This window comes from Mustela erminea, chromosome 13 (genome assembly GCF_009829155.1).
Source record: "Mustela erminea isolate mMusErm1 chromosome 13, mMusErm1.Pri, whole genome shotgun sequence".
Classification (NCBI taxonomy): domain Eukaryota; kingdom Metazoa; phylum Chordata; class Mammalia; order Carnivora; family Mustelidae; genus Mustela; species Mustela erminea.
Genome location: NC_045626.1, coordinates 89,768,955 through 89,791,596, shown reverse-complemented (window position 1 = coordinate 89,791,596; position 22,642 = coordinate 89,768,955). Strand labels below are relative to the sequence as shown.

General features: G+C 55.0%; 1 protein-coding gene across 1 annotated transcript in view; it reads right to left on the bottom strand.

The window, feature by feature from the left end:
• The window catches only part of TMEM132C (transmembrane protein 132C), a 294,550-nt gene that overhangs the window by 19,888 nt on the left and 252,020 nt on the right, over window positions 1-22,642 (bottom strand). Inside the window, exon 5 of the mRNA XM_032310375.1 lies at window positions 6,050-6,193. Within this exon, the coding sequence (XP_032166266.1) occupies window positions 6,050-6,193 (144 nt within the window). The remainder of the gene's footprint in view (window positions 1-6,049; window positions 6,194-22,642) is intronic.

Genomic DNA, 22,642 nt, shown 5'->3' with positions numbered 1-22,642 from the left:
TTAGCCCCAGAAGTGTCTTTACAGGGGCTCTGGTTGTTCCTGTCTGGAGGAGGGGCATGGAAAGAAATTTCCAGAGTGACGGCTTTGAACAGATCAGGCCTATCTCTCCAGGAGTTCATGCCGAGTCACCGACACCTCGTCCCGGGGAGCCGTCTGCCTCATTTTCCTCCGGTGATGTCTCCTGAGATCCCAAAGTGCTGGGGACCAGGACAGAAGGCACGGAGCAGTCCGGTGATGATAGGGCTGGGTGCCCCACGGCTTCTCTCGGAACCCCAGGCCTGGCAGAGCTACCCAGGGTGGGGGGTAGCCGCTCCCTGAACACGGGGCTGTCTCTCTGTCACTGGGGACGAGGAGCAGAGGGTGTAATCGCAGAGGTGTCCAGGCAGCGAGCACGGAAACAGTCCAGCCACATGTTGGATGGGGGCATCTCAGGAGGGGTGTCCTGGGGCCCCAGGACCAGGCCCCTGGCCGTGACCACCCTTGTCGTCCCTCTGGGAGCTCGGGGGCCAGAGGAAGCTGGGTCTGAGTCTCAGGCAAGCCTGCTGTATTTATCTGGGTGTTTTCCTCTTCTGATTCGGGATCGCCCCACTCAAGCTGTCCACGCGCCAGGCATCTGCTTCCTTGGCGGTTACCCGCTGGCTTCAACAGCCAACCGCAGGGCCATGTCCTCCTGGGAGAACCAGGGACACAGGCTTGCCAGGAGACTCCCAGAGAAGTCAGACTCCTCTGCTTCCTCCTGGCCAGTGGCTCCTCTGGGGCACGTCACTGCTCTGACTAATGTCACCAAGAAAAGCCAAGGAAGGAAAGTGATTCACGGACCGGGCTGGAGTGGCGCTTTCTCCCGCCCCAGGCCACATTAAGAAATGGGAGGAAGGTTCTGGGATGGGGAAAGGCCAGGTGGCAAGGAGTAAGGGTCTGGGAGGGGAGGAGCCCCACTGCAGGCACCTGTTCTCTCTCCTGGGCCCAGCCCTTTTCAGTGGAGAACCTCGAGCCCGCCCATCAGTGGGAGGAGTGCACGAAGCCCCGCCTCTGGCCTCAAGAATAGGGTCATGTGACCACAACCGGGGTCTGCCCATCCCCTGGCCGTAGTGGCTGACTCGGGGTGAACCCATGAGCTACGCTGGTGCAGAGGGAATCTCGGGGGCTTTCCGGGCTGCACTAAAGGCATTTGTACATTTTTTTCTGGGATATTCTACATGTAAAAATAAGGTTTTGTAGCCACTTGCAGCCATCCCGGGACAGGACAACGTGTCTCAGAATTCAATCAGCACAAAAGAGACAGAAAGTCAAAAATGAAATGTTGGTTCGTTCACGTGGGCCCCGGGGTCCAGCCATTGCTCTCGTGCGGGGAGCGTCCTCCCTCGGCAGCGGAGACGTTGCCGGAAAGGCCCGGCTGGGCCCTGCGCCCGGCCCCCTGCGGTCCAGGAACGGCTCTGTGCTCCTGGGTCTGCTTTCACTCCGTGGCTCTTGGGGAGGAAGATGCTTCTCCCAGCACCCTGGGGTGTGAGTGCAGAGGCCAATCTTCCCTCCCAGGGAAAGCCTGCCTACTCTGCCCCAGGGCCCAGGGGCACCACCTACCGCTGCCCACAGAACCACCCCTGGGGCTGCTGCCAAGAACCCAGCTTCCCCAGGACTCGGAGCTTGTGGATCCAAAGCGCCTGCGGTAGAGAGGAAGTTCCGGGCCCACAGGGGCAGCGCCCGGGGAGAACTGGGGCCCCACCCCGCGCGAGGGGACAATGCCCCCATCGTTGGCCACAGGACACGTCTTTTTTCCAACGACGCTGGCCTGTGGACAGATGGGGACGGCCAGCACTCCGTGGGGGGCACCAGGGCCCTGGGGCGGCTCAGTCACGTCCCCTTCCTGTTCCTGTTCCTGGAGACGTTGTTGCTGGGAAGCTGCTCTTCCTCCTGCTGGACGGACACCCACGCAGACGCTCCCGGAGCGCTCAGCCCGCCCCCCCCACATTCGATGCCTGCAAACCCACACTCGGGGTGCTGAGCGCACCCCAGACCCGACTCTCCGCACTGGCTGCTTCCTTTCCCCAGACGCCCACTGGTCAAGGGCACGCCGGGGGCTGCTGCCGGGGAGAGAAGGGAACAGGCAGAACCGTGTACATGCCGGGGCCCCTCTCGGCACAGGGGGACGGACCGTGCTTCCCTGTGTGCCTGATCATCGTGCTTCTCTGTGTGGCTGATCATCCACGGGGAGAAAGTGACAGCAGGAGGGCGGGTAGGTCCACACTGACCCCGGGGGCTGACGGATACGCAGGGGTGTGTGTGTGTGTGTGTGTGTAGAGTTGACAGTTACAAAAATTGTGGTGAAGGAAGTTTGTGTTTCGTGATCTCATGTTTCAAAAATTATTTTTCTATATATGGATACGCATGGATGTGTCAAGAGAGATGTGTAAGAAACGCTCGCCGAGCTGCTTTAATAAGAGACCACATACCGTAGGATTCCATTTCTATGAAATGTCCAAAAAAGGCAAATCTATAGAGACAGAAAGTAGATTAGTGGTTGCCCAGGGCTAGGGGTGGGGATGCGGAGTAACGGCAAATTGGGGGACAAAAATATTCTAAAACTGGGTCATGGCGATGGTTACCCAGCCCAGGAAGTTCACTAAGGTATCGCTGAACTCTACCCACAAAGCGAGCTGCAATTCTACTTATTTTAGCAACAGCGTGCCTAGCACATGGGCCCACAGCCCCCAGTGTCCCTCCCGGGGCTGTCGAGGGGATGCCTGAGCGGACCTCAGAGCTAAGTCCTTCCCATGTGTGGGCTACTAGGTCAAGTCCTTTTTGTGATTGATGAAACTTGGTAATTGTCACAGTGGCCTTCTGGACTAGGGACTACGACGGTCCCCACTTTCCGAAGGAGACCAGGCAGGGGAGAGGGTGTACGAATTGCTCAAGACTGCAGAGCTCTGGACAGCGAGGTTGCGAAGGCTTTGGAAGATTTCTCCATGGTTCTCTTGCATATCCTACAAGCAAACCCTCTATTGCCTTTGTCTGAATGCTGTTTTTCAAGGGTGTCCACCTAACGAGCAGCCTTGGAAGGCAGAGACAGGGTCCCCTTAAAAAGCAGAGGGCAGGCATGCTTGTGGCCGAGCAGGAGAGAGACACACCCTCTCTCTCTCTCTTTGGGGTGAAGGACAGGTGGTCTTTTTGCCTCAGTCCATGGGCTGCTCTGACCGGGCGTCTTGGGTGTTAATGGCTCCCATGGTTCTGGAAGGTGGACGTCTCAGATCAAGGGGTCAGCCTGGTCCAGTCTGCAGCCCATTATTAAGGACTTGGGCCCCCAACGCCCAGGGCTCTTCTCTCACAACCGAGCCTGCATGCACAGGTGTCCCTGGCGCGGCCCCGGGCATGACCCCGTGGGGAGAAGAACTCAGGCATCTAGGGCAGGGGACGTAGAAACACTGGCCGCACTCCGTCCCCGACCAGGGGTCGCTTCTTCCAGCGGCAAACTGGGGCGGCTTCTTTTGCCCGCTTGTGCCCAGGGAGGGTGGTATGCCTTCGGCGTCGTCTATAGAACTCAGCTCCGTCCAAATCCAGACCCTCCTGCACCTGCCACACGTTCCCTCCCCACCCCTCCCCATGGCACCCCGAGCTGTGTCCCACTACCTCGGCGAGTATCGCTGACGTCATTAGACCCCGAACCACGGGCTGAGTCTGCGTCCTGGGGCTGGCGTCCAAGTCCGCCCAGCCGCTCCCGCATCCCCCCGCCCCCCCGGCTTCTGCTGACCTGGGATGACCCGTTGCTTCGTCAGCAGCCCGGGGCAGCGACTCCAAAGTCGTTCCAGGTGGCGATTTTTAGTTCGGATACATTTGTTTCTCTAAAGATACTGATCCCATTCCTGGAAACGCTAGTATATTCCTGGAAATACCAGGAATACTAGCTTTCTCTCTTCCTTCTCTCTAAAACGGTCGTAAGTGACGACTCCATGAGAAACTCATTTAAGACGAGCTAAAGGTAGTTACACCAACAACTACAGTGAAACTTGTTTCTGGGGATTTTGTCGGCTCATGGACGGACTTTTTAACCCCTGTAGAGAAGTTGTCTGTGTGAACGTGTCCTTTCAAAGGGTCACACTTCCTTACCAGGGGTCCTGGCTCTTAGGGGATCGGTTGTTAAGACCAATGGTTGCCAAGGACAGGGTGTGTGACTGTGGCTGGGGCAGGACAGGCTCCAGATCAAACCAAGGGGCTCCTTCCCACCTTGGCCTCGCCAGGAATGTGGGGTGATTGGGCCACAAGGAAGTGGGGTGATGGTCCAGCCAAAAACAGAGCAGGCTTTCCTCAGAGCACTGGTTCTCTAACACACAGACAGCCCCCAGCAAAGAATTACCAGGCACAAAATACCGGCAGAGCCGACATTACGAAATCCCGCCCCGTGTTGAGATCTTTGTGTCCAGTGGAGCAGCCACTGGCCACGGCGGCCGGGGGGCCCTGGAGTGGGGTCGGGTTGGACACGTGCCCTATGTGCGCATACGCAGTGGATTCGAAAGACTGGGTGCCAAAAAGTAATGAAATGTTGCATTCATCATTTTTATATCGATTGCATGGGAAATGATCACGGTTTTCATATGACGGGTTAAATACCTGCATTTAAAACAATTAGCTTCACTGTCCTTCCTTTTCTGAGTGGGACCACTGGAGACACCGAAACCATGTGTGTGGCCCACGTGGCTTCTCCTGGACAGTGTGGCTCAGCACTTCCTCCCCTCCCCCTCCTCCCGCAGGCCTCTCGGGTCTTCTGTAAGCCACTGTGGGTTTGGGACCGCCATTCCTCATCAGTCACTCTCGGGGGAATTAGGAAAAAGCGTCTCTTCCTTGAGATGCTGCCTACAATGGTCAGGAAGGGGCGAGAACATCCTGGTGTGGCTGGGGTCCCTTGCCGCCACCGGGAGGCTATCACGACCCGGTCAGCTTGCATGCCACCCTCTGCCCAGTGCTCCGAGAGTGATGGGCGGTCGGAGCCGAGCGGGGCTGTGGTCTGCAGGGGAGGGTCTTTTCACCCTAACTCCTGCACTCAGTGATTTGTATGGTTCTCTTCGACGACACGTGCCGCTTTTAACCCTAGAGAAAAGACTCTGATGCTCTGTGTCAGACTCCCCTTGAGAGAAAAAACCCATTATCCGCTTGCTTGCCTTGGATCTGTTACGTTTTCTTCTGGGTGTGTTTCCAGGACTACAAAACATATGGAGAAAGACCAAATGGTTCATTTGGGCTTGGAACAGCCCGCATGCTCTCTTATTCCTTGAACAAGCATTGTGGGCACATCACAGCGAATATTGGCGGGAAAGACCAAGAATTAGGGTCATTCCACCAAGAAACTTAGTCTCTAGAGCAGGGCTTTTCTAGGGAAACTTTTCCCTGGAATGGCGAATGAAGAGATGTGTTAGTTTTGTAGGTCATCACAGGACCCTCCTGCAGTCATGCAAAAGCCATCACAGACAATACAGAAATAGGTTTGAACGGCCATGTTCCAATAAAACTTTATTTACACAACAGAGGAGGGGGGCTGGATTCGCCTCACTATTCATGATCTGCCCTGTCGGTGGTTCCAACAGCTGCCCATGGGCCGGACTCACATTGCAGATGTATTTTTTGCCCATGAATAAAAATTATAATTGGTTGCCCATGGGGGAACACAAGCAATCTTTACATAAAATCCAAATCTGTGGTTTCTTTTGAGAAGACAGCAATACTGACTCCCAGGTACTCCCAGCCACACTAGCAGTAGCCGAGGACGGGCCATCCTTCTAGCCCAGGGCGCGTCTGGGTTACTACTGCCTGTCACCTGCTTGCTTCTTCTGCGTATTCAGGGTTTGAACCTCAGCCCAAAGCATACTCGATGAATACCGGGTTGGGAGTGATGCCAGTACACAACATCGAAATGGAAAAATTTAGTGGAGTGACTGGAAGTGTGGTGTTTGTAAACCCACCAGCTGAACTGCTCATTTCTGGGCAGGGGACGAACCTTCCCAGCGAATGAGGTGCTCAGCGGTAGTTCCCATCCGTCCAAGCAGGTGAGCAGTGGGGCGCTTACCTTGATGACGTTCTCGTCTGTGGACTTGCACTCCACCGACTCCGAGATATCCGTCACAGCGCTGTTCTCTTCCACGGAGACCACCCTGATGGGCAGGGATACCGTCTTCCCCGTGAGTATGGCGGTGTTCAGAATTTCCGTGTCCTGGCGGAGGAAGCAGACGTACCTGGGTCAAGGGAGCAAGTCAGTGCTCTGGAACACTATCGGGAACCTTCCAAAGTGTTTGCCAGGTGGTCCTTGTCCAGAACCTGATGGCTTAGCCCTCCCCTTGGGCAAAGAAAGGCCATTCTTGGGGATCATTTTCCAAGAACATTTAACAATTTAGTTTTACTTAGGATCATCTTCTTAGTGACCCACTGCAATGATTATCAGGTATTTTTTTCTTCCTTTGCCGAGACCGAGGGGAGGTGATGTTATCGGTCGGGTTTGGGTTGTAGGCAGCAGAAAGGAACTCCGTCTAGTCTTAGCAAGGTGTGGCGGTCGTTTGAGTAACGCGCCTCCCCACCCCGAAGCCCGAGCTCTAATCTCTGGAACTGGGGAGTCTATTCTGTTACGTGGTCTAAGGGCCTTTGCAGTTGTGATGCAGGGATGGATCTTGAGACGGGAAGACTGTCCTGGGCAATCTGAGGCAGACCCAACGGAACCATGAGAGTCCTTCATAGGAGGTGACCACGAGGGTCAGAGGAAGAGGGCACAAGGCGGGTAACGAGGCAGGGGTCAGGGGGATAAGATCACGACCTGGGGGATGTGGGGGGCCCCCAGGGTCTAGAAAAGGACCAATCCTTGCCTACGGCCTCCAGAGGGAACCCAGCCCTTCTGACTCCTTGATTTTAGCTTTGTAAGACTCACTTCTGATTTCTGATGCCCAGAATGTAATATTGTAAGTTGGGATTCATCTGGTATGGAAGTAGGGAACTAACACCAGTTCTTATCAGCTGGGTCCTGGGCAGCTCCCAGGGTCACAGGAAAAGTCGCAGCAGGCCTCGGAAAAGCAGGCCCCTGACGTGCTTCCAGGACGTCGGGGAAAACCGGGAAGTCGGGAAATGGGGTGAACGGCTTCAGCCATTTCTCTTCTGAGTCCCTCTGCTGAGGAGCTACATTCTGGGGGTGGAGGGGGGGAGGGCAGTCTGGTTGGTCTCGCGGGGGCTCAGTGCCCAACCCTTGTCCAGGGGAGGATGGCCTCCCTGTGACTCACGCTGACCCAGGAGAAAGGCCACTCTTGGAAGAAGAGGGAGTGAAGAGAGGCCCGGCCAGCAAACCGGAGCCGATGTCTGCTCCAAGATCAGTGAGTCAGTCACTTCGATCCTCCGATGCCCAGGATCGCTAGACCTCGGTGACGGACGCTGGACCGCCGGTGCCGTCTTTCACGCAGACTTTTATGCAAACCGAAGGCTCTTTCTCCACTGCCCGTGGGAGGCCTTTCCATCGCAGCTCTGGGGACTTCGGCTCATTCCGTTCACACCCAGATCGTGCAATACCATTAGCATCGCGCCTCCCTCCCAGGCAGGGACGTTCGAAGTGATGAGAGTCTCTTTTCTGTCTGGAAGCCCTTTGGTCATTCTTCCCTTTAGGGTCTAATGAAGATTAAAAATAAAACAGGTCTGTGGCTTTGGGATGTCTGTCCGCGCCTTTTACCTCTGGGTCCGTTCATTCCAAAATCTCCCTCCAGAAACACCGCTCCTCTTTGAAGCCGGAGTTGTAAGGAAAGAGATTTCCTCGCTTCTTTCTCCAGGGAAGCAACGGACCCAGAAATGACCCTTTGCATTAAACAGGCGCACATCTGAAAGAGTCATCAGTTACGAGCAGAGTCCCAGCCTCTCTCTGAGGCTGCTGCCCACCTGCCTGCGGTGACACAGCCCTCTGCCGGGGCTCCTCCTGGGTCCGCAGGATTCCCAGCGCCGGGGCTGCAGCCTGGTGGCTCTCACACTGGCCATTCCCGATGCTAAGAATACCGTGGAAATTCCCCAGTCCATTTCCAGGTTCATTACAGGTAATGCGCTCGGAGCTCAGTCTCTACATTTTCTCTCTCAGAATGGTCTTTGGCTAATGGCTTCATTAAGCCAGCAAGCTCCCTCGTGGGTTAATTGTGATTAGGTTCCTAATGGTCATTGCAGGTACACACACGCACACACGCTCCCCGCCCCCACCCGCTAACACTTCCGGGCCCTAAACGGAATCGCGTCCAGATTCAGACTGGGTGGACATGGTAGGGGTCTCCCCGGCCACCCAAAATTCCAGAAGCAGAGAATTAACTGTCACGGAGATTCCAAATGGGTAGAGGAAGCTTTGCGGGGGGCGCTCAGTGGCTCAGACTGAGTCGAGCATCCCTGTTTGAACTGCAGATGCGGGGGCTTAGGGCCGTGGGCTCGGCCGGAGAGGCGCTGGGGAGTGGGTCACGTGCTGAGTGTCCTCTGTGGGTCCCTCCAGATCCACTCTTCCCTGCGCTGGGTCCCACAAGGCTGACCCATGTGGACAAAGCTACAGGTCCCCTGCCTTCTGGCTTCTGGCCACCTTGGGAAGGTGTGTTTCACGCACAGAGTCTGTGTGGCTGGCAGGAGCTACGTGACTAATTCTGGCTGACACGGCGTGGGTCACTGCTGGGCAAGGACAGTTACCCACATTCCTCTAGGGACTTTTCCCGAGGCAGAGTGACCAGAAGTATTCCAGATGGCAGCTGCTGCGACAGCCTGGGGCTCTGAGCTATGAGCGGGGACCAGCCCCGGGTATAGAGTCTGAGCAAGAAGTAAGAACAGGGCACCTGGGTGGCTCAGTCGGTTGAGCGTCTGACTCTTGGTTTCGGCTCAGGCCCCAATCTCAGGGTCGCTGGGCTCTGTGCTCAGAAGGAAGTCTGTTGGAGATTCTCTCCCTCTGCTCCCCCCTACTCTATGTGCTCTCTCTGTCTCTCAAATAAATAAATTGCACCCCTTCTTTTATTAAAGAAGTAAGAGTGCATCTGGAGAACTTGGGCAAGTTTGTCACTGTCACACATCCGCCTTCCTCCGGACACGAAGGGAGACCTTCTGAGGACACAGGAGGCGCAGGCTGCGGGAGTAAGTTCAGTTTTGAACGTTTTTACTTCAGGCGTCTGGTTACTGCACCTATAACCACATAGCCAGCATGCAAGGGCATGTTTTGATACTGGTTTTTGTCACCCATGCCCCCCCACCCTTGATGAGCTGGATGCTTGTTTTAGCCGTCTAGGTTAGACGTGGGATTTCTGGAGGTTGGGATCTGCGTGTGCTGCGGACTAAATTGTGCCTCTGATCCCAAAACCGTATACTGAAACCCTAATCCTCAGTGTGACTGTATTTAAAAGTAAGAGGTATCTTGAAAGGGATAATTGAGGTGCTGTGGGGCTGTAGGGTGACCCCAAGCCTGCAGGACTCGTGTTCTTTTAAGAATAAAAAGTGACACCAGGGATGCAGTTGTCTGCAAGTCAAGGAGAGACCTCGGGAGAAACCAAGCCTGCCGACACCTAGATCTTGGACTTCCAGCCTCTGGAACCATGAACCCTGTTGATGAAGCCCCAGCCTGGGGTCGTGTGTAACCCTAGAAGCCGGTCCTGTGCCTTAACACAGCCCTGGACACTGAATTACAAAGTGGGGCCAAGACTTGTCCTCTCTCAGGACCTTGAGAAGCAGTTTGTGCTATGACGAAGAAAGGGCTGAAATCGTGGGATTACAGAAGGCAACAGAAAACTCTGCGGAAGCAGGAGAACAGAGAGAAATGCAGGCTTGGGCTGGACACATCGGACAGGTCTGGCAGGAGACGACGTGTGTCTGGCCCCAGTGACCCAGGAAAGGGGACGTGGGGATGGAGGGAAGCTTTCCTAGAATCAAAGTGTGTGGTATACATGTGCATGTGCCTGTGCACATGTAGGGGTGGTGTGGGCGTGCATGCGTGTGTGCGTGTGCAGTGAGCATGTGCACGCCTATACGTGAACTGACACAGCAGGCACAGAGGGGCACATGATGGGTTGTCCTCCCAAATTCCTTTTCAGTCAAGGCTAATTCAGTGTTTAGATGAGAGGCCACGGACATCTCATTGAAATGCATACGACTGTCCCATTTTCAGGAGCCTACCCAAGCCCCTGACCTGGGACTCAGGGGAGTGTCTCCCTGCAGAGCTGGTGCCCCTGCTTGCCGGCCCTGGCTGCCCTGAAAGCAAGTCCATCGCCCCGTTTCCCAGCCACCCCAGTTTGACAGAGGCAAGACTCCGGGAAACATTTCCTCTCTCCAGCTCTGGGGTTTCCCCGCCCTCCATCTCCTTCTACCACAGTCCTGTTCTACTGAAAAGAATCAATAAAGTTGGGGGACCCTAAATCACTGTCATTTCAAATTTGAAGAAAGCCCGAGGCTTTGGAGAAAACATGCTTTGTTGTGTGAGGTGCCCTCATAAATGTTAATTGCTTTGGCTGTTTCCTGTATTTTTACAAATTGTATTTTAAATTTTTAAATAAAGACAGATTCTGGAGTGTGAAACAGACGGAGGGGTGTGCATTGATCCCGGCGATGCTCTCGGGAAGGACAAGAGGGGACACATGGATACACCCAGCGGTGGCCAGCCATGGCCCGCAGACCGATACCAACCATGTGAGGGGACTGAGTGCAAGGAGACGCACGGAAGGCCACACGGTGCTGGGTCCCATCCACGCGAGATGTCCAGGACAGCAAATCTGTGCAGATGGAAGGTTGCCAGCAGCAGCGGGGGAGGGGAAGGCGCAGCGACAGTTCAAAGGGCAGGAGTCCAGTCTGTAGACGATGGAAACCTTCTGGGACCGGGTAGTTGTCGTGGCATCGTTTTATGAATGTCCTGAGAACCACTCAATCACGGACCTGCAGACGGCGACTTTGATGGCATGTGGTCCGTCTCTCAGCACAGAAGGAGGAAGGAAAGCAGAACCACGGGAAGGCCATGGCCAGGGTCACATCTAGCTTGGCCCCAGGCGAGCCACCAGGCCTCCGATGAGCACCGGGTCCCACTCAACCACAGGTGACGCGCCCAGAAGTGGGATCTGCAGCTCTGAGCAGGACGCCTAGCCTTTAAGCCACCAGTGAGGGTTCAGGACCACGGACAGAACCCGCTGATTGGCGAGAACTTTCCAGACGGAGCAGAAACAACCCGTCTCAAGGCAGATGTCCCTGCGAGCCATGGAGAAGCCTCATTACTAAAAACCCCAGGTCACTTTTGGGGAGCTCTTGCTATGAGCCAGGGGTCTCTCAACACCGTCATTTCTACCCCCAACACATGAAGCAGGTAGTCTCCCTAGCCCCGGTCTGCAGACGGGGAAACAGAGTCCTAGAGCTGATCGAGCGGCGGCTTGTTCAGGGTACGCAGCGCAAAAGGGACCTCAGCAGGTTTGAACATACGTCTCCAGGGCAGAACCACCTGTTCAGATGGCGTAAGAATCCCAGGAAGGAACGGCCATGAGTCCTGGCTCTGCCCCCTTCCTTGCTATTATTTAAATTCTCCAAGCATCTGCTTCTGGGCTGTGAACCTGGGAATACTTAGTATCGTTGTGAAGATGACCTCTGATAATGTTTACAAGCTGCCTGTCCGGGCTCGGAACAGAGTCCGCGTGGACGGGGAGGGCAGCTGGTCCGCGTGACTGGGAGGGGTGCTGGGCAATCAGCCCACGGAGGCGAGCCCAGCCTCTGCGCCATGTGTGTGTGCGGTGTGCGCATGTGTGTAAGGATAGAATATTACAAATAGGACACGTGTGTCGCATGCATCGAACACGCAAAATCTGGAACAACGGAACGTTACCACGTTTTGTGTTCACTTCAGTTTTTCCTTTTGTAAAGACAGGAAACAGGGCTGATGGCTTTGAACGCTTTCATTTCCTCCAGTCCAGTTTCTGAATATGCTCCCCAGAGGCACTTGCCATCGGGAACTTGACGTCCATCTTTGATGTCTGCGATTTTGAGCTTTTATCAGATTCCCACGTATGTAAAGAAACTACAGCATCATTCCCTCCATTTACATTTTTCGCAAACGTGTCTTCTATGCCGTTCACGTCCACGTCTTATATTGGACGTCCTCAGCTCGCTTCATCTCGCGCATCGTTACGTTTTTCCCATCTACCCGTGTCCACCTGGCTGGACCATAGCTCTAGTCTGAGAGCCACATCTGCACGCTGATCTAATTCTGTCTCAGAGAGCAACTGGATGTCCATCATCTGCCCTCTCTCTGTTCTACTTTTCCATCCGCTCACCGATGGGAGTTCAGGAAGTTTCACACTCGGCCATGACAACGAGCTCTCTCTCATCTACACACGTGTTTGAAATTCCCCAGCACCTCTTTGTACCCGTGGAATTGCTGGGCTGAGCGGCACACACGCTTCCCCTTTGCCCTGCCATACCGCCGCTCATGGTCATGTTCTCCGCTAAACTCTGAGCAACAGCACATGAGAGTGCCTTCTGAAATTCTTGCCAGCATGTGGGTAGTTATGTGTCAACATGACCAGGTGACAGTCCCCAGTATTCCTTCAGACACTAGTCTAGGTGCAACTGTGCCGGTAACTTAGCAGATGTGATTCATGCCCGTCATCAGTTGACTATCTGGAAAGCAGATTATGTTAGATAATCTGGTGGGCCTGGTTTAATCAGTTGAAGACCCTTAGATGCAAACTTGAGCCTTCCGGAGAAAGAAATTCTGCCTGAGGGTTGTGGCTTCCGTCTGTATGCCAGAGAGACATCCTGTGGGTCTATGGATCTCCCTCTCTCCAGATAGAAAATCTACATATTGTACATGCCACATGTGTGGTTCCTTCCCTCCGTACTGCACTGACGGTCTAGAAAATGAGGCAGTGGTGGGTGAGCATGGGAGATGGAGAAGTGGCCCATCTTGCCTTGGACTCCAAAGGACACACTGGATAGGGGCATGAGGATACTCCCCATTTCTATCCAAACCCTGTGCTAGCTTCCAGTAACTCAAATCCAGGCTTCCCTCTTTCTGCCTGTGGCCAGAGAAGATGTCCACTCCCATGAAAGGTGGGAGAGGAGCCAGCTGGTCTGAAAACCACATGTTCCCCTCTTGGCTTTGAGGCAGAAGACGTGGAGGGGAGCCTTCCAGCAACACAGGTGCTGACAGACCCAGCATGTCTTGCTGGGATCTCCTCCAACTGCGGACTGAGAGTTTCACGTGATTCATGCCTGTAATCAGTTGACTATCTGGAAAGCAGATTATGTTAGATAATCTGGTGGGCCTGGTTTAATCAGTTGAAGACCCTTAGATGCAAACTTGAGCCTTCCGGAGAAAGAAATTCTGCCTGAGGGTTGTGGCTTCCATCTGTATGCCAGAGTCTCACCTCTTCCCCAAGGAAGGCAGCTCAGAGGGGACCAGATTAACGGGAAGTCTGCCGTTTACTGATTCATCCTCGACACTGGGGTAGAGATGGTAACTGTGTGCTGCTTCTTAGAATGGATTTTTAAAAATTTATGTAATTAATTTAAACATTTGCAGAAAGGGAAGGTTGCAAATACAACCTTGCACATACATTTCCCAGGATGTTAGATTTTGCAGACCAGTCGACAAGATCAGGGGCCAAACCCCGCCCTCAGTCTGCTTTTATATAGAGTCAAGTGCCAAGAATGGTTATTGAGTTTGCTGAAGCATTAAGAACATGTAATGGGCACTGTATGTGTCCCTGTACAGCTTAAACTGCTCGCTGTCTAGCCCTTTCAGGAAAAGACGATGCCTATCCATGGACAAGGAGATCAGTTTCCTAAAATGATGGGGCTCTCAGTGCATCTCCTGGGGCCCTCTCCAGTTCCCGTCCAGTTCCTCTGGAGGTCAAGTCCTTCTGCTTCGCTGGACCGATGGGGCCGGCATCCCTGTGGATGGGAACTCCTGTCATCCTGATGGCTTTTCTCTGCCTCAGTTGTAACCTGCTGTCCTGCACTGGGTCCCCAGCCGGACATCAATAGCTATCCCACAGCTTTACCTGCTCTGGACTTTGTATGTATGCTGTGCAATTACCAGCACTGGTGCAGGAGTCCTGGGTGCTCTGGACGCAGGAAAAGCATTGCACCCACGGAAGAGCAAGGACTTGTGCCGGGCCCGAAGGACGTCTGAGTGGCAGCTGTTCTTACAGGTGGATCCTGATTCACGGTAGTGGTTATTTTTGTGGTATTTGCTTCTCTGCACGGTTTTGGCTCGGGGAGGGGGGCGGGGATATGTTTACCCAAATAATAGGAAGATCCTTCATCTGACCCTTCCAGACATCAGCGTGGAAGACAACATTACAAATGACCGGTCCCAGGGGAAAGATGGAGAAAGAAACTCAACAATGTCTTTCTCCAGGTCAAATGAAGCGTGGTCTGTTGACAAAGCATGCCGGGGGGTTACCAGAGGCACCCTCCTGGCAGCCGGATGGCACGCTGGCTCAGGCAGCAGACTCTCGGGAGATCAAAGGTCCAAGTTTGGAAATCAAGAAGAAAGTCCAGCTGCCAGCATTCGGGGGGCCGAGACCCTCACTGCTCCCAGGAACACAAACTCAGAGCACCCATTTTGCCGTTTGCACACTTGCCGTGTGGCGTTCCAGGTCCTGCCTACTCTGTGCTTTGTCTTCCTCATCTGTGAAATGGGATCATCGCATTTTCCTCCGGGGACCTCTGAGAACCTGAGGAGAAGGTACGCAAACCCTGTGGTTCAGTGCTCAGTACAAAGAGGGCCCCTCCATGAACATTAGCTCCATCCGGGAAACAAAGTCCAGGAGCCGTGACTCTGGATTTCAATGTTCTATGTCACCAGATCAGCCCCGAGCTCTCAGCTGTAAGACGGCACGCATTCAACTGTGACTGAATTGGGAACTAATTTAGCATTGCTTGCAAGTCGATGGAGGACCCGTTTAACTAAGCTTTCAGTTCGATCCACAGATCATCAGCAGGACCCCCAGGAGTGGTGGGAATGGGCTTTGCTTACAGGCTGCAGACCCTTGAAGTTGAACCCCAGGGTGCGAGCAAGGGGGAACCTGCAGGTGATGATCCCTCAGAGTATTTGGGGTCTAGGACTGACCTTCCAGGGAGTGATAAAGCTCCCCCTTCCTGAAGTAAAGAAAAAGATCCCCCCCCACCACCCACCCCGCAATTCATCAGCCTAGCAATGGTGAGGCCAGTCCGGCAGGATAATATGTTGAGAGATTCGAATAGTTGAGACATTTGAGCAGGCAACACGGGCTCCCCAGATTCCCAAGATAGCAGAGCGTTCACAGATATTGACAAAGCATCTTGGCCAAAATCAGGAGAGAAAAGGGGGTTCCCTTGCCCCATCCCTCTGGAGCAGAAAGTCCTCTCTTCTGGTGTTTGGATTGTGGGAGAGGGAGCAAGCACCCGGTCCTGGATGGTCCTTCTGGGAAGTGGCAAGATGCTATCTAGTGTGTCTATGCAGCACCACACACACACACACACACACACACACGCACACACCACCCTCTGAATCCCAGAAGTGGCCCAGAAAAGACAACGGAGACAATAGAGAAATGAATTGATTTGGTTTAGAGGAAATAAACGTGAATGACATTGTAGCACAAAGGGGCTGTTTGCCACTCGGCACCCATTCTCCTCTTTTTCTTTACTAGCGGAGCTACAATGTTTTGGCAAGTGGGGTGGGGGGAATAGGACGCCGCTAACACATTGAACTGCTCAGTCTCCCTTGCAGCAAGGGGTGATCTGGTGACCCAGTCTTAGCACAGACCTTCTCAAAGTGTGCTGCCCAGACCAGCAGCTGCAGCATCACCTGGGAACTTTAGAAATGCAGAATCTTGGGTCTCATGCTGCACATACTTAAGTCAAAACTCTTGGGGGCAGAGCCCATTAGCCTGTGTTTTAACCATCTCTCCAGGTGCTGCTCAAAGCTTGAGAAGACTTTTAGTGTAAATGTAAGTGGAAATATTATGTGGCACTATAGGAATCTGCTTTGTGGGAGCTGGACTCCATTCTTTTTGTCCCTTTTCCAGCTACCTGGAATACAGATACAATGGCCAGCACGTGAGCAGCCATCTTGGACCACGAGGCAAACCTGGAAATGACAACCACTCCCTGGGCATGATGGGGTAGAGAGATAGAAGAAGACTCAATGTCCAATAACTAAGGAGTGGCCCTGGGCTTAGGTATGTGAGATAAACTTCCTTTTTGTTGTAGTTATTGGTTTTGAGAGTTAGTAAACTCGGGCAAACCTAAGGCTGCTCCGGGTAGATGTTCTTTGCACGCCTGAGCCGATGCACAAAGACTGCTGCTTGCCATACTGGCAGTGGCATTTCTAGTGGGGGAACCATGGGAAGGCCAGGGTGCTCTTGATGGCCTGCACTGGGAAAGGCAGGGGATGGCGCTGTTGTCAATCCTGTCAGCCAAGCGAGGCTAAAAGCAGAGCGTTTTGAGAGCCGGCCTCCAGCAGAGACCAATAATTCACCTGGATTTGCAATAGTGATAAATAAATAAACAAAAATAAAAGACTCCAAAAGGGTCTTTATTTTCCCAAATCAAGGCATCCTAGTTAAAATGATGCCCCGAGCACCTAGGAACCAACTGGTATGCTGATTAGTGAGGGTGCCTGAAAGAAGGTTCTGGATTCAGGGCAGAGGAGTCCAGAGAAGGGCCATCCGATGAACAAACTGACTTTGTTAGGGGCGAGCAGTGATTTACATAATCCTGGGTTAAGAATATCTTATGTACACACAAGGGCGTTGCGGGGTATGGGGGGGGTCCTCTCAGATGTGATTTTTCCCTCTCACCAGGCGAGAGCAGACACTCAGCTCTGCTGCATGGCCGGGTCTCACGAGCTTTCTCATCAGGAAGGGAAGGGGAAGCTTATCCCCGGTGGCTTGCTGGCGGCAGGCCTGGTGGCACAGAGCCAGCTGGGACCTGCTGCCTCCTCCCTGCCCATTTCCTAACGAACTGCTCCCCGAGTTCCACATGAAGTTCTGGTAAAATGGATTTTAAGAATCCTCTGGGAGACCCCGGTGGGGAGTGCACAGCGGATGGGGACGTGGACGCTAACACGCTTGCGGCCGCTCTGAATCCTCCGGGAGCAGCCAGGGCCCGGAGGTGGAGAGGCCTAGAGGGGACCTGGGAGTGTCTCCCCCCTGACGCAGCAGGACCTCTGCCCCCAGCAACGTGTCGGCCCTCCACGTGCAGTTGTGCTCAGCTACACTTCCTCCTCCGCCTGGCTTCCACCGCGGTTCCTTCCAGAAATCCTAGCATGCTGCCATGGGGCCCCAGGGAGGGTCTGCGCCCGAGGGCAGGAAGCCTCCCAGCCGCCCGCACCCCCTCCCTGGGCAGAGCGCAGAGAGCACGCTGGGGCTGAGCGGGAAGACCCTGTAAGGCCGCGGATCCTGTCAGACTACTTATGCCTGAGAGGTCAGGGGGCACACATTCAGCATCCCGAGAGACTGGGTGTAGTCTGTGAGGTTTTAGGGCTGCTGTTTCAAGTGCTACACATGGGGCACCTGGACTGCAAGAAGGTGCTCTCTGACCAGCCGGCGGTGGAACAGGGGATCCTGCCTCCCCTCCCACGGCTTTTGGTGCCTCCTGCCGTGTAGACACCCGGCTTCCGACTCTGCCTCCATGGCCACTTGGGCCCTCCCTGTGCATGTCTGTGACCAGGTCTCCCTTCCACCCTGTGGACATGGGTCATCGTGGACAAGGGCTTCCCAGTGACTTCATCTGGAACTGATGACATCGGCACAGACCCCATTCCAAGGAAGGGCACATTCCAGGGCATCGAGGGTGAGGTCTTCCACCACCTCCTTCTGGGGGTATGAACCCCCGGGACGCCGCTCCGTCCTCCTCGGAGAACATCTGTGTGGATCTTTGCCACATTTGACCTTCATATGGCAGAGCAGAACACATTACTGTTGCCATGGTGGGGGAAACTGAGGCCCAGAGGACTTATACTCAAACCGTCCCGCCTCCTGACAGCCAAGCCCCCTTCCGTGAGCTCCTTCCTTTATGCAAACGGCCCCTCTGGACGCACACTGAGCCTGGATGTTAGCACCGTCATCAGTGGTGAAAACACCAACCCCTCACAACCACGTCGTGGTTCGGAGTCTTTCCAGGCTGCTCCCAGCACCTCTGCACGTCCTGCTCTAGTCACTCCTTCCGACAGCCTGGGGAGGCAGGTATTCCGACGCCCCGACCTTGGAGGTGGGGATCCGCGGGGCTGTGGGAAGGGGGGTCTGCTGTCCAGGAAGGCACAGCGGGCAGGTGTGCCTCTGGGGGAGAGGCGGCCCCTACCCCCGCCGACACCTGCTCCCTACAAACACTGCGACGTGACTTTGAGAAAGCAAATGCATACATTAAACCTTTCAGGAAAGTATCTTAGAAAACTCTATGACTCATAATAGTATATACATATAAATATAGATTATACATGGAGATATGACTCAGGCACTCGACACCTCTCTGGCCGCAGACAGACCAGTGCATCTAGTTCCCGAACATATCCCCCCCCCAGAGGAAACCCCGCGTCCCTTCGCCGTCCCTCCCCAGCCTGGGTGGGGTCGCCTGTGACCAGCTTCTCTCCCTGGCCGCCACGTTTTCAAGGGGCACCTGTGTTGTAGCGCGCGTCAGCACCACACTCCCTTTCACACCCATGGCCTCCCAGGGCAAGGACAGAACACGGTTCGTGAATCCACTCGCCCCCCGACGGGCATCGGAGCCGTCAGGAGAGGCCACTGCTGGGGAGCACTGAAGCACACGGTTTCTGTGGGACGGAGGTTTGCATTTGCACCTGGGGTGGGGGGTGCAAAGCTCCTTCTTAGGACCAGGTGACGGGCCACGCTCTTCCCTGGGACTAAGAATCTTTAACTCTTCTGCCCTCAAGGAGCCAGCAGGAGCTGGAGGACTTGTGGCTCCCCGTTCCTCTCGGAACCCTTTCCTGAACGCCGTGCGACCCACTTCTCCGGCATCTGGGCAGAGCAAGGTCATTTTGGGGGTCCCTTGGTCAAGCAGCCAGGGCCGTGGAGGGCCATGCTCTGGGGCCACGGCTGGGAGGGCAGATGTTGACCAGCCGGTGGGGGCTCATCCCGGGGCGCCCCGTCCCCACCCTGACAGGCACGCGGGCGGCAGCTCCCTCTTTCTTCCGTGAATGCAGCTTCTTGTGACTCAGAACGCCGTGTCCCGAGCCCGCACGTTCCTAGACGGTGTGTCATTAATTACAGCCCCCGCCTGCGCTGCCTTTCCAGCTGCATCTTAACGAGCGACCCCTCCTCGCTGACCCTTTGTCAGCACAGGCGTTCTTTGTTGGCGCCCGCGTCCCTTCCGAGTCTTGAAGCGCGGATCAATGGGGTGTTGTGGAGTGAGCTTGTCTCACTTCCCATCTCGGGGGAACAGGAAAGGGTCCTTGTATGTGATGTGCACAGTCTGCTCCTGGCACAGACCCTACCCCACGGCCAACAAGGGCCCCCTTTGATGTGCGGGGAGGATGGCGCTGGCTTCAAGCATTAGCTAACCTATGTGGCTGGGCCATATTTCAAGACAGCCTAGTCTCCGCACAGCACACGGGGGGAGGCCCTTAAAGCTGAATGAGATCATGTCCGTGCTCTGCTCCAACCTCCCCCCGCTTCCCACCTTCTTCAGAGCCAAAGCCAAAGTCCCCGGGACAGATGTAGACCCCTGGCACCTCCTCGCCTCCCTCTTCGTCCTCTCCCCCACCCACGTGCCTTCCAGCCACCACGGCCTCCGCTGTGCCTTGACCGTGACCCAGTCCTCGCCTGGGCTGTTCCTTCTGCCCGGCACGCCGTTCCCCCAGATGTTTGCATAGCTCCATCCTTGCCCTCGCGGGGGTCTTTGTTCAGACGCAACCTCCCCACCCTCCCCCATTCCCTGCTGGGCTCCCCAGGGCTCTGACCAAGAGGGAGTCTGCCTCCCTGAGTCGGCCTCCCAGGGCCCAGGCGTGTGGCTTTTCAACGAGGACAGCTGTGCGAAGCACATCAGTCACCAAAGCTAACAAGGCTCGTTCCCGAGCTACCGCAGGCCCGTGTCCCCGCCAGCACTTACCCCGGGGGAGAAACAGACTCACAATAGTAAACCATTTAGCAGATCAATCCTGGGGAGTAGCAACTTGTCTCCAACAGCAGCAGAGAGCAAATTTCCCTCCCTCCCCGAGGATGCATGCTAACAGCTCCGCGGGCTGGTGGGAACAGACCAATAATTCTGGTTCTGTCTCTACAGGGAAGCCCACCTCCCACCTCATTTACTTCCAATTCATTCACGGGGCACACGGGGAGGCTGGCGTCCAACTTCACTTATCCATCAATTTACTTCCAACACGAGATGGAGATTCCATTCCAGAACGCTCATTCAAAACAAGAAAACAATTCAATTTAAGAAGGCACGCGTCTCCGGAAGGTCCAGCTCTGTAACCGAGTTATTAAACGGGACTGTCCTTTGGGATGGCACGTGGACTCTGTGGCGTCCACCTCCCTGAGAAAGGTCACATTTTTACAACGTAGCCAAGAATGGAGGCAGTCGAGAAACACGGACTATTTCTCCAAAGCTGGAGCGCCTGTTCTCCGTATGCTTGCATCAGGTCAGCATGGAGAAACACTACTGGGGGGCGAGGGTGTCCTGCCCCAGCAACATGATGGAGGAGGCGGACGTGGCCGGCAGTCCCCGGGCTCCTTCTGCTCCTACGATTCCCTCTCCTACCAGGAGCCCACACACACCCTGTGTACATCCTTCCCTCCGGCCTCTCCCTTTCCTGAGCTCCTGGGAAGAACGTGTGTCCCAGACCCCTTGCAGCCAACACAACATGAGGGCAAGTGAGGCGTGTGCCTTCTGGGTTGAGCCGGGTAGGAGCGTGCCACTCTCTGCTTTCTCTCTCTCCCTGGTTGGGGTGAGGTAGCGTGGCGGGCAGCGTGCGTGGTGTGGGTCAGATCCCGGAGTCACCAGATAGAGGAGAGCACAGGACGGCCCCAGTGGGATTTAGGGGGCTGCGATCGGCAAACTCAGCCCTGTTGACTTGCTGATGCCAGTGCTTCTGCTGTGGAGGGTAGTGGGACACACGCCGACGGGTCATCCCGAGAAGCCAGGTGCGCTGTGCACATGTGGACGAGAGAGCTTGCCAGTGGACCCCCCTACATTCAAGCACGGTGGACAGAGCTAAAGGGTTGCCCCCCACCAGCGGTTCTGGGTTTTCAGAAAGAACCACAGACCCAGAAAGATCCTGCATTCCTGTGCCCTGTTCACTCCACCAAAGCTGCTGGCACAGGGGACCGCTTTCCTCTTGGACATGGCCTGGCCACACCCATCAAAACCCCACGAGCCCCACGTGGCCATCGTGACGAATCAACCACGCAGCATCTGCAAGAAAATCGTGGAGGAAACCATGCCTCGTGGCAGGTTCCGGTGACGCACAGTGGCCCGGCGTGTGCCGGCAGCTCACATGGGCACACTGGCCACGGCACACACTGGGCTCCGAGCAGAACGGCGTTTAGTCCCTGGGAACTGTTGATTGCTCCAGAGCCCTGCTGAGGTGAAATGCGCCTACTGTAAAATTTAACCATTTTTACCTGTGCAATCTGAGGACTTTCAGAGACTTTACCCAGTGAAGAGCCACGGCCACAACAAGCGTTAGCCCATTTCCACCCCTCCCGAAGGTTCCGTGTAACATTTACAACTACCCCCTGCGCCGACATCAGGCCCCAGGCAAACCGCCTTTTTTAGAAATTTCACGCAGAGCTCCCACAACACGTCGTATTTTGATGCTCAGCTCCTCTGCCCCCAGCTTGCGGGCGCACTGCTACTTTCCCCCTTTTACCACCGGACGGTGATCTGGTGCCCGGCTCTCCCCCAGCTTCGTCGCGCTTGGCCCAGCTGAGGGAAGTTTTCATCGACTCCGGTGTCTGGCAGTCACGGATGCCTCTGCGTCAGGACACCTGCCTGCCGGTCTCCTCGTGGGCATGTGTTTTCCCGTCTGCAGACACCGGCGTAGAACTGCGGGCTTGTGAGCATACGCGTGAGCCACCGAGCCGCCCTCCAACCACTGCTTGTCGTTTCACATCCACATCTCATGCACGCACGCTGCCTCAGTTTCCCCGCATCCATGCCAGCACGGGGCATCGCCCTCGTCTCTGTTTTGGCCGTTCCCCTGAGCGTGAGGCACAATTTCGTCCCGCTTTATATCCCATGTCCCCGTCCCGTGACTGGTAACGCCGAGTACTGGAACTCTCCTAAGACTTCAGATTAAAATGAATGACAACGGTTAAGCCTCGGCTCAAATTCATCGGACCGTCGCTCGCTCCAACATTATTACACGTGATCTTTAGGATGTGGGGAAAAAGCAGGTAACAGGACCACAAGGAGGCATGTTGGCCCATCACACACACACACACAAAAGATAGGAAGGAAGGAAGGAAGGAAATGAAAATAGTAACTGTGAGCTCGGGGATGCACACCTAGAAACCCCACTTTATGTGGCCAACCAATTCAATTCATTACCGACATATATATAATTGGAAGTATCCCACAATGCACTATCTCACGTTTCCTTGTAAAACTGGGATTTCACAAAGATACGTGTCCCTCGTCTATACCCGTAGAGTCAGGGTCCGAATAATGAGATTTTTAGGGCACCGTGGGCGGCGGGCGGGCA